Source organism: Oncorhynchus masou, chromosome 27 (assembly GCF_036934945.1).
Source record: "Oncorhynchus masou masou isolate Uvic2021 chromosome 27, UVic_Omas_1.1, whole genome shotgun sequence".
Lineage (NCBI taxonomy): Eukaryota > Metazoa > Chordata > Actinopteri > Salmoniformes > Salmonidae > Oncorhynchus > Oncorhynchus masou.
Genome location: NC_088238.1, coordinates 39,004,984 through 39,018,439, shown reverse-complemented (window position 1 = coordinate 39,018,439; position 13,456 = coordinate 39,004,984). Strand labels below are relative to the sequence as shown.

General features: G+C 46.1%; 1 protein-coding gene across 2 annotated transcripts in view; it reads right to left on the bottom strand.

The window, feature by feature from the left end:
* Positions 1-13,456, bottom strand: part of LOC135516107 (trithorax group protein osa-like) — a 110,475-nt gene that overhangs the window by 52,337 nt on the left and 44,682 nt on the right. For both annotated transcript variants that reach the window (XM_064940147.1, XM_064940148.1), the window contains exon 2: positions 1,896-3,779. In XM_064940147.1, coding sequence (XP_064796219.1) covers positions 1,896-3,779 — 1,884 coding nt within the window. The remainder of the gene's footprint in view (positions 1-1,895; positions 3,780-13,456) is intronic.

The window sequence follows — 13,456 nt, the reverse complement described above, 5'->3', positions numbered from 1 at the left end:
CTCAGTAAATTCTCTCCGGGCCTAAACAACGTAAGTCAGTCCAAAGCAGCAGAAACAGTCGAGCACAACAGTTCCACAGTATCATCCAATTTCCTCCCGGTTTAAAGTTTTAGAACATTTAACCCAAACAATGATTTTTCTTTATGTTTACTATTTTCTACATTGTAGAATAATAGTGAAAACATCAAAACTATGAAATAACACATATGGCACCACGTCGTAACCAAAAACGTTTTAAACAAATCAAAATATATTTTATATTTGAGGTTCTTCAAATAGCCACCCTTAGCCCTGATGACAGCTTTGCACACACTTGGCATTCTCTCAACCTGGAATGCTTTTCCAACAGTCTTGAAGGAGTTCCCACATATGCTGAGCACTTGTTCGCTGCTTTTCCTTCACTCTGCAGTTCGACTCATCCCAAACCATCTCAATTTGTTTGAGGTCGGGTGATTGTGGAGGCCAGGCCATCTGATGCAGCACTCCATCACTCTCCTCTTGGTAAATAGCCCTTACACAGCCTGGAGGTGTGTTGGGTCATTGTCCTGTTGAAAATTAAATGATAGTCCCACTAAGCGCAAACCAGATGGGATGGCGTATCTGCAGAATGCTGTGGTAGACATGCTGGTTAAGTGTGCCCTTGAATTCTAAATAAATCACAGACAGTGTCACCAGCAAAGCACCCCCACACCATAACACCTCCTCCTCCATGCTTTACCGTGGGAAATACCCATTCGGAAATCATCCGTTCACCCGCACTGCATCTCACAAAGACACGGCGGTTGGAACCAAAAATCTCAAATTTGGACTAATTAGACCAAAGGACAGATTTCCACCGGTCTGATGTCCTTTGCTCGTGTTTCTTGGCCCAAGCAAGTCTCTTCTTGTTATTGTTGTCCTTCAGTAGTGGTTTCTTTGCAGCAACTCGATCATGACGGCCTGATTCACACAATCTCCTCTGAACAGTTGATGCTGAGATGTGTCTATTACTTGAACTCTGTGAAGCATTTATTTGGCCTGCAATTTCTGAGGCTGGTATCTCTAATGAACTCTGCAGCAGAGGTAACTCTGGGTCTTCCTTTCCTGTGGCGGTCCTCATGAAAGCCAGTTTCATCATAGCACTTGATGGTTTTTGCGACTGCACTTGAAGAGACTTTCAAAGTTCTTGAAATATTCCGGATTGACTGACCTTCATGTCTTGAAGTAATGATGGACTGTTGTTTCTCTTTGCTTATTTGAGCTGTTCTTGCCATAATATGGACTTGGTCTTTTCCCAAATAGGGCTATCTTTTGTATACCATCCCTACCTTGTTACAACACAACTGATCATCCCTCCACACACAACTGAAAAGCATTAGGAGGGAAAGAAATTCCACAAGTTAACTTTTAAGAAGGCGCACCTATTAATTGAAATGTATTCCAGGTGACTACCTCGAGAAGCTGGTTGAGAGAATGCCAAGAATGTGCAAAGCTGTCGTCAAGGCAAAGGGTGGCTATTTGAAGAATCTCAAATATTTAATATATTTTGATTTGTCTAACCCTTTTTTGGTTACTACATGATTCCATGTGTTATTTCATAGTTTGATGTCTTCACTATTATTCTACAATGTAGAAAATAGTAAGAATTAAGAAAAACCCTTGAATGAGTGGGACTCAGTCCTAAAGGAAAACATTTGCGACAGGCCCTGAGAAAAACTTCAAAATAAAAGTACGCAGCATTAAGTTCCCTGAACAAAAAGACAACTAAAGCAGTAACTCAACACAGACATGACCTCAGAGGAGGCACTACTGACAACTTTTGCACCCGAATAAATACTGCAACCAGAAAATATAACCATCCAATCACCGCTCTACATACTGCAACCAGGAAGTAAAATCTACCAATCATGACTCACCTCTCTACAGTGTTGTGGCCCCATGATTCCTGCTGCGGCCTGCTGCATTGCTGCTCTCTGCTGCATCCTCTGTTGCAATAGATGGGCATGGTTCGCTGCTACTGACGCTGGTGTTCCGGCTGCACCACCATGCTGCATTCCACGGTAACCAGCCATGGGGTTGGGGGGTCCACCCTGTCCAGGGCCCATTGGGGGTCCACCCCCTCCTCCCATCTTCTGCTGGGGGTCCAGGTCAAAATGGCGGAGGGGCTTGGTGTTGGTGAAGGAATATGAGGGTTCCTGGTGCGGGACTCCACCACCACATGGTTTGGACATGGACGGGTGTTGGCCCAGTTGGGCGTTCGTCTGTAGCTGTTGCGTGTTTGAATGTTGCTGTTGTTGTTGTTGATGTTGTTGTTGTTGTTGCATGAGTAGCTTGAGGCTGCTGGGTTGACCCGCCGTCATGGCTTTGTAGAGCTGACTCGAGATGTTGTTGTTGGGTCCTGACCCGTTCTGGGTGCTGTATGGATGTGGTTGTTGGGTTTGGGGTAAGGGTTGGTTCTGGGGTTGAGGTTGATGCTTGGACTGAAGCGCCGGGCTTTGGTGAGGCTTGTCAGTTCGGTAGGGGGGAGATGGTCTTGTGGCGCCTGATGTTGGTGCACCTCCACTGGACATGTAGTTGGCTTGTGACCCCTGGATGTTGGATGAAGTGCTGGATGTGCTGGTGTTTCCTAAAGGTAGAAGGGTACTCTGTGGGCTAAAGGGGGGTTGGGCGAGAGCCGGACTGCCTAGCTTATCTGGGCGGTAGGGTGGTGAAGGCCCTGCAGACGGAGCTGGAGCCAGGATGGAGATTGACATTGAACCCTGGGGGCTTTGAATGCTTCCAGCCGGGCTGAATGGTTGTTGGTGGAGCGGGGAGGAGTTGGGGAGTTTCTGCCCACCCCAGGGTGAGCCTTGCTGGGATAGAGGAGGCATAGAGGCCTGGGTCTGGGGTTGATTCTGGGTCTGGTTCTGGGGGATAGGGGTGTTGGAGGAAAGGTGTTTGTTGGAGTTGGACGCCATTTGCTGGAGCTGTTGAGCTCGCGATACCTCGTGCCAAGTAGACCCGGGTCGAGAGGAGAGGGCGGCGGATAACATCGGAGAACGTGCTTGGTTCTGGGATGAAGAGGAATGGTGTGGTGAAGCCGAGAGAGGCGAGGGAACAGGTTTGGTGGGGTGGGGGATGGAGTAGGGGGCTCCGGCCAGACTCGGGCCTACTTGGGGAGACCCTGCCTGTGGAAAGCCTGGGGAGTGGGTGAGGTGGCTCTCCAGGTGAGATGTGGTTCTCTGGGGGGAGCGTTTGGGCGAATGTGGGTGGATGTACCCCGGCCCTGATCCTTGATTCTGCTCCTCTTTATTCCCCAGTATCTTGTCCAGATCCAACTCCTGCAGAGAAGGATCTGGGTTCTTGGTCAACTCATCCAGAATATCCTGGAGCTCCTGCTCAACCGATGGGGCCGACGAGGAGCTTCCATTGGGGTGAAATTGTCCTCCTCCACCAACACTTCCAGGCCCCCCAGACCCAGGACTCGCCTTAGGGGGCATAGAGTAGGGTGACCCTAGCCCGTTGTTCCCATTCCCCAGCCTGTTACCTTCAAGTGACCCCTGACTTCCAGGACCTCCATGACCTCCAGGACTGGGTCCTCCAGAGTAAGAGCTCTGCTGGAAGCTGGTACCCATGGCGAGGGTCACATCCTCCAGGCAGAGTCGCTTGGTGGGCCCCCCGGGCCCCTGGGTCATGGAAGAACCGTCAGAGGTACCGTTCAGACCCAGACCAGGGCCATTACCGGGCCCTTGGCCCTGCCGTAAGCCCCCCTGGTGGGCCCCCTCAGTCGCAGTCAGCCTCCTCTTCAGTGATCCAGACAGCTGGAGGAACGTGAAAGAGAGAAGAGATAGTGAGTACATAAAAAATGACCAAGCACAATGACTATTAGAACAGAGCACCCAGCACAGTCAGACACTCAATGATAAAAACACATTCTACAAACTCATGTAGTCATAGAGGGTCAATAGAAGAACAAAGGCATGAAAATAAGATATTTTTCATGAAAGACATTAAAACTTTCAAACATTTTAGCTTTCTATTGCCGGGCGAAGCTCAATAGATAATAAGGTCTCAATAGATAATACGTTCTCAATAGATAATAAGTTCTCAATAGATAGTCTCAATAGATAATAAGGTCTCAATAGATAATAAGGTCTCAATAGATAATAAGATCTCAATAGACAATAAGGTCTCAATAGATATTCTCAATAGATAATAAGGTCTCAATAGATAATAAGGTCCCAATAGATAATAGGTCTCAATAGATAATAGGTCTCAATAGACAATAAGGTCTCAATAGATAGTCTCAATATATAATAAGGTCTCAATAGATAATAGGTCTCAATAGATAATCTCAAGAGACAATAAGGTCTCAATAGATAATAAGGTCTCGATAGATAATAAGGCCTCAATAGACAATAAGGGCTCAATAGATAATAAGGTCTCAATAGATAATAAGGTCTCAATAGATAATAATGTCTCAATAAATAATATGGTCTCAATAGATAATAAGGTCTCAATAGATAATACGGTCTCAATAGATATTCTCAATAGATAATAAGGTCTCAATAGATAATAAGGTCTCAATAGACAATAAGGTCTCAATAGATAATAAGGTCTCAATAGGTAATAAGGTCTCAATAGACAATAAGGTCTCAATAGGTAATAAGGTTTCAATAGATAATCTCAATAGACAATAAGGGCTCAATAGATAATAAGGTCTCAATAGATAATAAGGTCTCAATAGATAATACGGTCTCAATAGATAATAAGGTCTCAATAGACAATAAGGTCTCAATATATATTCTCAATAGATAATAAGGTCTCAATAGATAAGGTCTCAACAGACAATAAGGGCTCAATAGATAATAAGGGCTCAATAGATAATAATGTCTCAATAGATAATAATGTCTCAATAGATAATAAGGTCTCAATAGATAGTCTCAATAGATAATAAGGTCTGTCATAGTCTTCCCACTCTCTTATTGGCAGGTCTATAGGGATCTCAGGGCTCTGGTATATAGCTACCAGCCACCACTGGGCTGTGATATTAGTATTCTGTTCTGTTCTGTTCTTTGCTTTCTACCCTGCAGCTGCACGCACACTGGTGCCAGAAGTGGGATCACGTAGGCCACACACAAACACATTAAAGCATGCACGTATGCACGTGGTGCGCACACACACACACACACACACACACACACACACACACACACACACACACACACACACACACACACACACACACACACACACACACACACACACACACACACACACACACACACACACACACACACAGTAGGCTGCATGATCATTGGTGCCAGAAGTGGGAACGTGGGATAACTGCCTTAGAAGGCTGTTTCTATTACTGTGGTGGACTGAGGGGTCAATGTCCTCACACACCCCTCTGTACCCCCTCAGCCTCACCCGAGACCCCTGGTGCACCCTTGAAAGGATTAAGAAACCCTCCTCATCCAAAAAATTCCCTCAAACCCCCAAACCTCAAAGTCTAAAGCCTCTCATTGAGATTCCATGGAAAGGGGTTCGCTAACAATGCAAAGAGAGATGCAGAGTTAGAGAAGGCTGTCACCTAATACCATAGTTAGCTGGTAATATTTTAGTCGTAGTGGTTTGAACGTTGAAATAAGATGTTTTCGTTTCATGATTTGGGCTCTAGAATCTAGTGTGAAAGGGACCCATGTGGCTCCAAGTGTTCTGAAGAATTCTGGAGCCTTCTAGAATGTTGCATTCCTCTGATGTTTGCAGTGATCATCAACATTCCTAAAGAATACTTCAGCCAAAAGACTGATAAAGGTTGAATCACTGGATGAGGCCAAGGGAGAGAGAGAGAGAGAGAGAGAGAGAGAGAGAGAGAGAGAGAGAGAGAGAGAGAGAGAGAGAGAGAGAGAGAGAGAGAGAGACAGAGAGAGAGACAGAGAGGGAGATGGGAGCTAGACAGGGTGAGAGAGGGAGAGAAAAAAGAGACGAAGTGATGGATACAGACAGGGGAGGGAGAGAGCAATGGAGGGAGGGAGACAGAGGAGAGGAGTGCAGAGGAGACCTTGGCAGTGTGTTATGGCTCACTATTCCCTATATGATGCTCTACTTTTGACCAGAGCCTTATGGGCCCTTGTTAAAAGTAGTGCACTAAATAGGGAATAGGGTGTCATTTGGGACACAGTCAAGCATTCCCGGCGTTCCGAGGCTCTTAACCCGGCCTGGCAGAAAAAGGGAAGAGAGGAAGAAGGAGAGAGAGAGTGAGACAATGGGGGGGGGGGGGGAGCGCACGAGAGAGAAACTATTCAATTGGAACGCCGGAACGCGGAGTGGATGGGAGGAGTAACTCACTTAGACATTCCGGAGAGGGAGGAATGCATGCACAGCCTCATACTCCTCTCTCTTTCTATCCCCTCTCCTCTCCATTCCTCCTCTCTCTTTCTATCCCCTCTCCTCTCCATTCCTCCTCTCTCTTTCTATCCCCTCTCCTCTCCATTCCTCCTCTCTCTTTCTATCCCCTCTCCTCTCCATTCCTCCTCTCTCTTTCTATCTTTCTCCATCCTCTTTCTATCTCCTCTCCATTCCTCCCTCTCTTTCTATCCCCTCTTCTCTCCATTCCTCCCTCTTTCTATCCCCTCTCCTCTCTATTCCTCTCTCTTTCTATCCCCTCTCATCTCCATTCCTCCTCCCTTTCTATCCCCCTCCTCTCCATTTTCTATCCCCTCCTCTCTCTTTCTATCCCCTCCCTCTCCATTCCTCCTCTCTTTCTATCCCCTCTCCTCTCCATTCCTCCTCTCTCTTTCTATTCTCCATCCCTTTCTATCCCCTCCTCTCCATTCCTCCTCTCTCTTTCTATCCCCTCTCCTCTCTATTCCCTCTTTCTATCCCCTCTCCTCTCCATTCCTCCTCTCTTTCTATTTCTCCATTCCTCCCCTTTCTATCCCCCTCTCCATCCTCTCTATTCATCCTCTCTTTCTATTTCTCCATCCCTTTCTATCTCCTCTCCATTTCCTCTTTCTATCCCCCTCTCTCTCTCTTTCTATCCATTCCTCTTCTCTCCATTCTCTCTATTTGTCCTCTCTCTTTCTATCCCCTCACCTCTCTATTCCTCCTCTCTCTTTCTATCCCCTCTCCTCTCTATTCCTCCTCTCTCTTTCTATCCCCTCTCCTCTCTATTCCTCCTCTCTCTTTCTATCCCCTCTCCTCTCCATTCCTCCTCTCTCTTTCTATCCCCTCTCCTCTCCATTCCTCCTCTCTCTTTCTATCCCCTCTTCTCTCCATTCTCTCTTTGTGTCTCTCTATGTGTCTCTCCTCTCCTCTGGGTCTTTGGAGCGGGACCTGAGAGCGTTCCCCCCAGTCCAACACCCTCTCAATCACCATGTGAAGGTCTAGTAGATATTTACATGGCATGTATCACCCATTATACTGCTCTCTGGTTGACAACCACAAAGACCCCTATAGAACTAGGGCCAGGGACCATCAGAGGCAAATAAAACATGGCACAACATGTGTGAACAGTCGTATACTGTACATATAGTATAATCACACATAGTATATTGTCCATACAGTATTGTCATATGTATACATGTAACAAAACTGTATGAATAATAAATACACTGTGTGTAACAACTGAATGTATTAACTATTCAGTTAACCCATCTTATCCAAGTAAATGTATAGCACAAAAGACGCGCCCCGCTCTCCTGCTGTCGTACTCTCTTCCCCTTCTCCCTCTGCCTCTCCCTCTCTCTCCCTTTCTCCCTCTCTCCGTTTCCTCCCTTTCTCCTGCTGAAACAATAGGCTTGTCCTGACACACACCTTCTCACTGTACCACCAGTCAGCCTGTCTGTGTTCTCCTGCCTTCACACACACACGTGCACACACACACAAATGTATCTCTCTCTCTCACTCACTCCCTAGAGGGAGAGATGATGGAGGAGAGGAGAGATGATGGAGGAGAGGAGAGATGGAGGAAGGAGGGGAGTTTTCTCATTTTGTAGCAATCGGGTTTGTACCATTATGACTGACATCACAATCTGTCAACATAGAGAGAGAGAGAGAGAGAGAGAGAGAGAGAGAGAGAGAGAGAGAGAGAGAGAGAGAGTCCATAAGTGGCAATACTGAGAGAGACACACAATGTTGTTGATGGTTATAGTTAGAGTATCCATTACAGCCCTGCAGTGTGTGTGTATTGATTCTAGAGAATGTGTTTAGATTAGATAGGCTAGCCATTTGTGTGTGTGTGTGTGTGTGTGTGTGTGTGTGTGTGTGTGTGTGTTACTGCAGCGAGATGCTAGCCAGATACACAAATTAAAGCCAACATTTGGCACTACAGGCATACTATCAGTGTACACACACACACACACACACACACACACACACATACACCGCTAATTCAAAATCCCATTTTCCCTAACTCCTAACTTTAACCCCAACCTTAACCCGAAAACTTAACCATAACCCTAAACCTAACCCGAACCCGAAACCTAAATCAAACCCTACAGTGCCTTCGGAGGGTATTCAGAGACCTTGACTTTTTTCCACATTTTGTTACGTTACAGCCTTATTCTGAAATAAACAACTTTTTTTCCCTTCATCAATCTACACACAATGCCCCGGAACAACAAAGCAAAAACAGGTTTTTAGAAATGTAGAAATGTCACATAAGTATTCAGACCCTTTACTCAGTACTTTGTTGAGGCACCTTTGGCAGCGATTACAGCCTCAAGTCTTCCTGGGTATGGAGCTACAAGCTAGGCACACCTGTATTTGGGAAGTTTCTCACATTCTTCTCTGCAGATCCTCTCAAGCTCTGTCAGGTTGGTTGGGGAGCGTCGCTGCACCGCTATTTTCAGGTCTCTCCAGAGATGTTCGATCGGGTTCAAGTCCGGGCTCTGGCTGGGCCACTCAAGGACATTCAGAAATTTGTCCCGAAGCCACTCCTGCATGTCTTGACTGTGTGCTTAGGGTCATTGTCCTGTTGGAAGGTGGACCTTCATTCCAGTCTGAGGTCCTGAGCACTCTGGGGCAGATTTTCATCAAGGATCTCTCTGTACTTTGCTCTGTTCATCATCTTTGCCTCGCTCCTAACTAGTCTCCCAGTCCCTGAAAAAATTCTCCACAGCATGATGCTACCTCCACCATGCTTCACTGTAGGGATGGTGTCAGGTTTCTTCCAGACGTGACGCTTGGCATTCAGGCCAAAGACTTCCATCTTGGTTTCATCAGACATGTCAACTGTGGGACCTTATATAGACAGGAGTGTGACTTTCCAAATCATGTCAAATCAATTGAATTTACCACAGAGGGACTCCAATCAAGTTGTAGAAACATCTTAAGAATAATAAATGGAAACTGGATAAAGTTGAGGTCAATTTCGAGTCTCATAGCAAAGAGTCTGAATAATTATGTAAATAAGGTAATTATATTTTTTATGTATAATTTTAAAAGAATGTCTTAACCTGTTTTCACTTTGTCATGATGGGGTATTGTGTGTCGATTGCTGAAGAAAATGTTTTATTTAATCCATTTCAGAATTAGCCTGTAACGTAACAAAATGTGGAAAAAGTCAAGGAGTCTGAACACTTTCCGAAGGCACTGTAAACCCCCTAGAAATAGCATTTGACCTTGTGTGGACTACAAAAATGTCCCCAGTTCTGTTCTCCACAAGTATAGCTAAACATGTCCACACACACACACACACACAAAGCGTGAGTGACAGGGTTGTTGATGTCAGTGCTGGTGATTAAAGAGAAAACAAAAGAACAACTAATGATGACTGACACACCATTACAGAGAAAAAGAGAGATGGAGGGAGGGTGGGTGGATAGAGCAAGACAGAAGATAGAGACAGAGAAGAGAGAGGGAAGGACAGAGGAGGGTAAGAGAGAAAGAGAGAGGGAGAGAGAGAGAGAGAGAAAGAGAGAGTGTGTGTTTAATCTGAGCTTGTTGCTCCTCTTGGCAGTCTCCTGGGGCTAAATCTGTGTCCCAAATGGTACCATATTCCCTAAATAGTACACTACTTTTGACTATATCCTTAAAGGCCCTGGTCAGAAGTAGGGCACTAAATAGGAAATAGGTTGACATTTTGGACTCAACCTTAGTGACAGGTTTGTCAGTATTGTGGGTGATTCATAGCCACACACACACACACACACACACACACACACACACACACACACACACACACACACACACACACACACACACACACACACACACACACACACACACACACACACACACACACACACACTATCCTTCAGAAGGGTAAAGGGGGAGTTGTCCTATGTCAAAGCCATACACCCTGCTCAGTTTGATATGTGTTTGTCTGTATAGATGTGAGTGTGCATGTGTGTATAAAAATGTGTGCAGCATGCCTAATTCCGTGTGTGTGTGTGTGATACCCTTGTGTGTTGTCCTGTATTGTGCAATGGTCTGCAGTTTCCCCCCGTGGGTGGTCACTCAGCATGCCGAGAGATTGTGTGTGTGTGTGTGTGTGTGTGTGTGTATGCATGCTCTTTAGTGTGTGTGTGTGTATTTGTTTGGCATATGTGTGTGTGTCCTCAACTCCCCCCCTGTTCGCTCCACAGGTAGTGACAGCGTTACATTGTCACCCCTCCCCCTACACTGTCTGTCTGTCATCCTCTGTCCCCTCAAACACCACACGTATACATATGCCTTATCATCATGACAACTATGCTACATCGCCACGCCAACAACGCCTCAACACCCTAACTCCCTATTCCGACTTGCTATCCCCCTGATGACATGTTTGGAGACAACGAGTCTGATGACACCACTGGTTACACGAGCAATGGGATTCCACAGAGACAAGCCCTCTTGGTCACTGGTTACACAGAAAAACTGACTGGAGAACAGTGAAGTGACATTTTTCTGGCCAAGGTTAAGAATCGATTATTTGGGGGGGGGGGGGGGGGGGGGGGGCTGATATAGACAGGAGCTGGACTTCACCAAAACGACTGATATAACTAAAGGTTCTACAACCTGGGGTTTCTCCGTGGAAAGGGCTGGAGATACCTGGGCGTGTCTGAAATGGCACCCTACCCTTCCCTATGGTGTAAGACTTTTGATTACCATTACAAAGCCAGTCTGAGACTGCTATACACTGGGCTGAGTTGGGACGTGGGGCAGGACTGCTATTGGGGGTCTTGCTAAGCTTCCAGAGTGAGTCCTAGAGCTGGTTAGTTTCCTGGGAGATGAGTGGAGTGTTTTCTCTGGGAGTTCAGTGATCAGTATAACAGATCCTGCCGGATCCTGAGTCCGTCTAAAGCGGATCCTCTCTAATCCCTCGGGCGAGATCCGGATCCTCCTCTAGTTAGCAATAGCACAACACAGAATGATCGCTCACGGGGATTAGTGAGTTGGATCTCCGTAGCATTAGAACAATGTATTAGCACATCCGGATGGAGCCCAGTCCTAAGGCAGTTTAGCAACAGATCTGGGTCTCTGTCTGTACCAACATAGCAGTATAATCTTTGTAGCAGTGGAACAATGTATTAGCACATCCGGATGGATCCCTGTCTGTTGCAGAAGGAATAAAGACTCAGTCATAAGGCAGTTTAGCCACCCAGCCGACCCAGATGGATCCCTGTCTGTTGCAGAAGGAATAAAGACTCACAGTTTAGCCACCCAGCCGATCCAGATGGATCCCTGTCTGTTGCAGAAGGAATAAAGACTCAGTCATAAGGCAGTTTAGCCACCCAGCCGATCCAGATGGATCCCTGTCTGTTGCAGAAGGAATAAAGACTCAGTCATAAGGCAGTTTAGCCACCCAGCCGATCCAGATGGATCCCTGTCTGTGCAAAATGGCTTCTGATAGGTGGGAATATCTCAGGTCTCAGACCTGTGGAAAGTGGATTGGGAGGGAGGGGGGTAGAGTCCACCAAGTGCACCAAACCTCTCCCCTAGCTTCTTTAGAGGGTGGGGATTCTACCCCTTCTGTACCCCCCTACCCTACACACACCCCTCCCTACAACCCCCATCACCCCCTAAGGGGACCCCCTGGTGCCTCTGACCTCTCCCCTAGCTTCCTTGGGTCTAATCCCTGAAAAGATTAGCATTTTGTCTCAACATGTCATATACTACTAACTAACCTCAGATTTACAACCAATTTAAACCAATATGTTAACAATTTTCCAGCAGCATACCACCCTGCATACGACTGGTGGCTTGCTTCTGAAGCTAAGCAGCGTTGGTCCTGGTCAGTTCCTGGATGGGAGACCAGGTGCTGCTGGAAATGGTGTTGGAGGGCCAGTAGGAAGCACTCTTTCCTCTGGTCTAAAAAATATCCCGATGCCCCAGGGCAGTGATTGGGAACACTGCCCTGTGTAGGGTGCCGTCTTTCGAATGGGACGTTAGACGGGTGTCCTGACTCTCCGAGGTCATTAAAGGTCCCATGGCACTTATCGTAAGAGTGTTAACCCCGGGTGTCCTGGCTAAATTCAAAATCTGGCCCTCAAACCATCACAGTCACCTAATAATCCCCAGTTTACACTTGGCTCATTCATCTCCCCTGTAACTATTCCCCAGGTCGTTGCTGTAAATGAGAACGTGTTCTCAGTCAATTTACCTGGTAGAATAAGGATAAATAAAACAATTGCGACTGGCATACAGCTTCTTCGATGCCTTTCAACAATTGAGATTCTTTTTCATTTTACGACGTCAACAGACACTCCCACTTCACACCATCCAGCTACGACAGTACATCAACTCGTCATACACTGCAGCATCCTGGTCACTACTTACCGCGGAGGCTCATATTTTAACCTCACACCATAACTCTTAATGATCCTGGTCGTCATCCCGATAGAATACTAATAAAGTTTATGAGGTTTTGAATTAGGTACCATAATGGGGGAAGGTGATGCAGTCACAAGCTACAATAAATAGCCTCAGCGTCGACTCAGAGTTCTGAATAGTTACGGCGGAGAAAATAGATACGGTGACATAACGCAATATTATTTTTGGACAATATTATATCTATACTTTGACTCCAAATGTTGACAAAACAATGTTGCTGTTGCTAGGTAGCGTTAGCAAGCGCTAGTCAGCTGTACTTGCACCAAAACGCTGGTATTTTTCATCCTATGGCTTCTGCTCCGTCTTCTTTTTAAACAGTAAGCCAACATGTTTTCATCACTTGTATTTCCCTGACTGATCAAAACTCATTTCCTCACGCTCTCTCTCGCTTCTCTGCAGCAGACATAATGAGCAATTTAAGTAAGGTTCTGTATTTATTTTCTTAGTCAATCTTGTGTTCTGTTTCGTTGTGCTCTTGAACGTCGCCCTGTCTTTCATTCTTGTTCATTGATTTCACCTGTGTGAGTTACTCACCTGTTCTCATCAGCTCCTTATTTAGTTCAGTTCATTCTGTTTGTGCCTTTGTCCTAGTTTTGATTCACCTGCCTGTTTGCCTACCTGTGTATGACCAATGCCTGCCTGTGACCACGATTCCTGCCTTCTGCTAAGGCGAAAG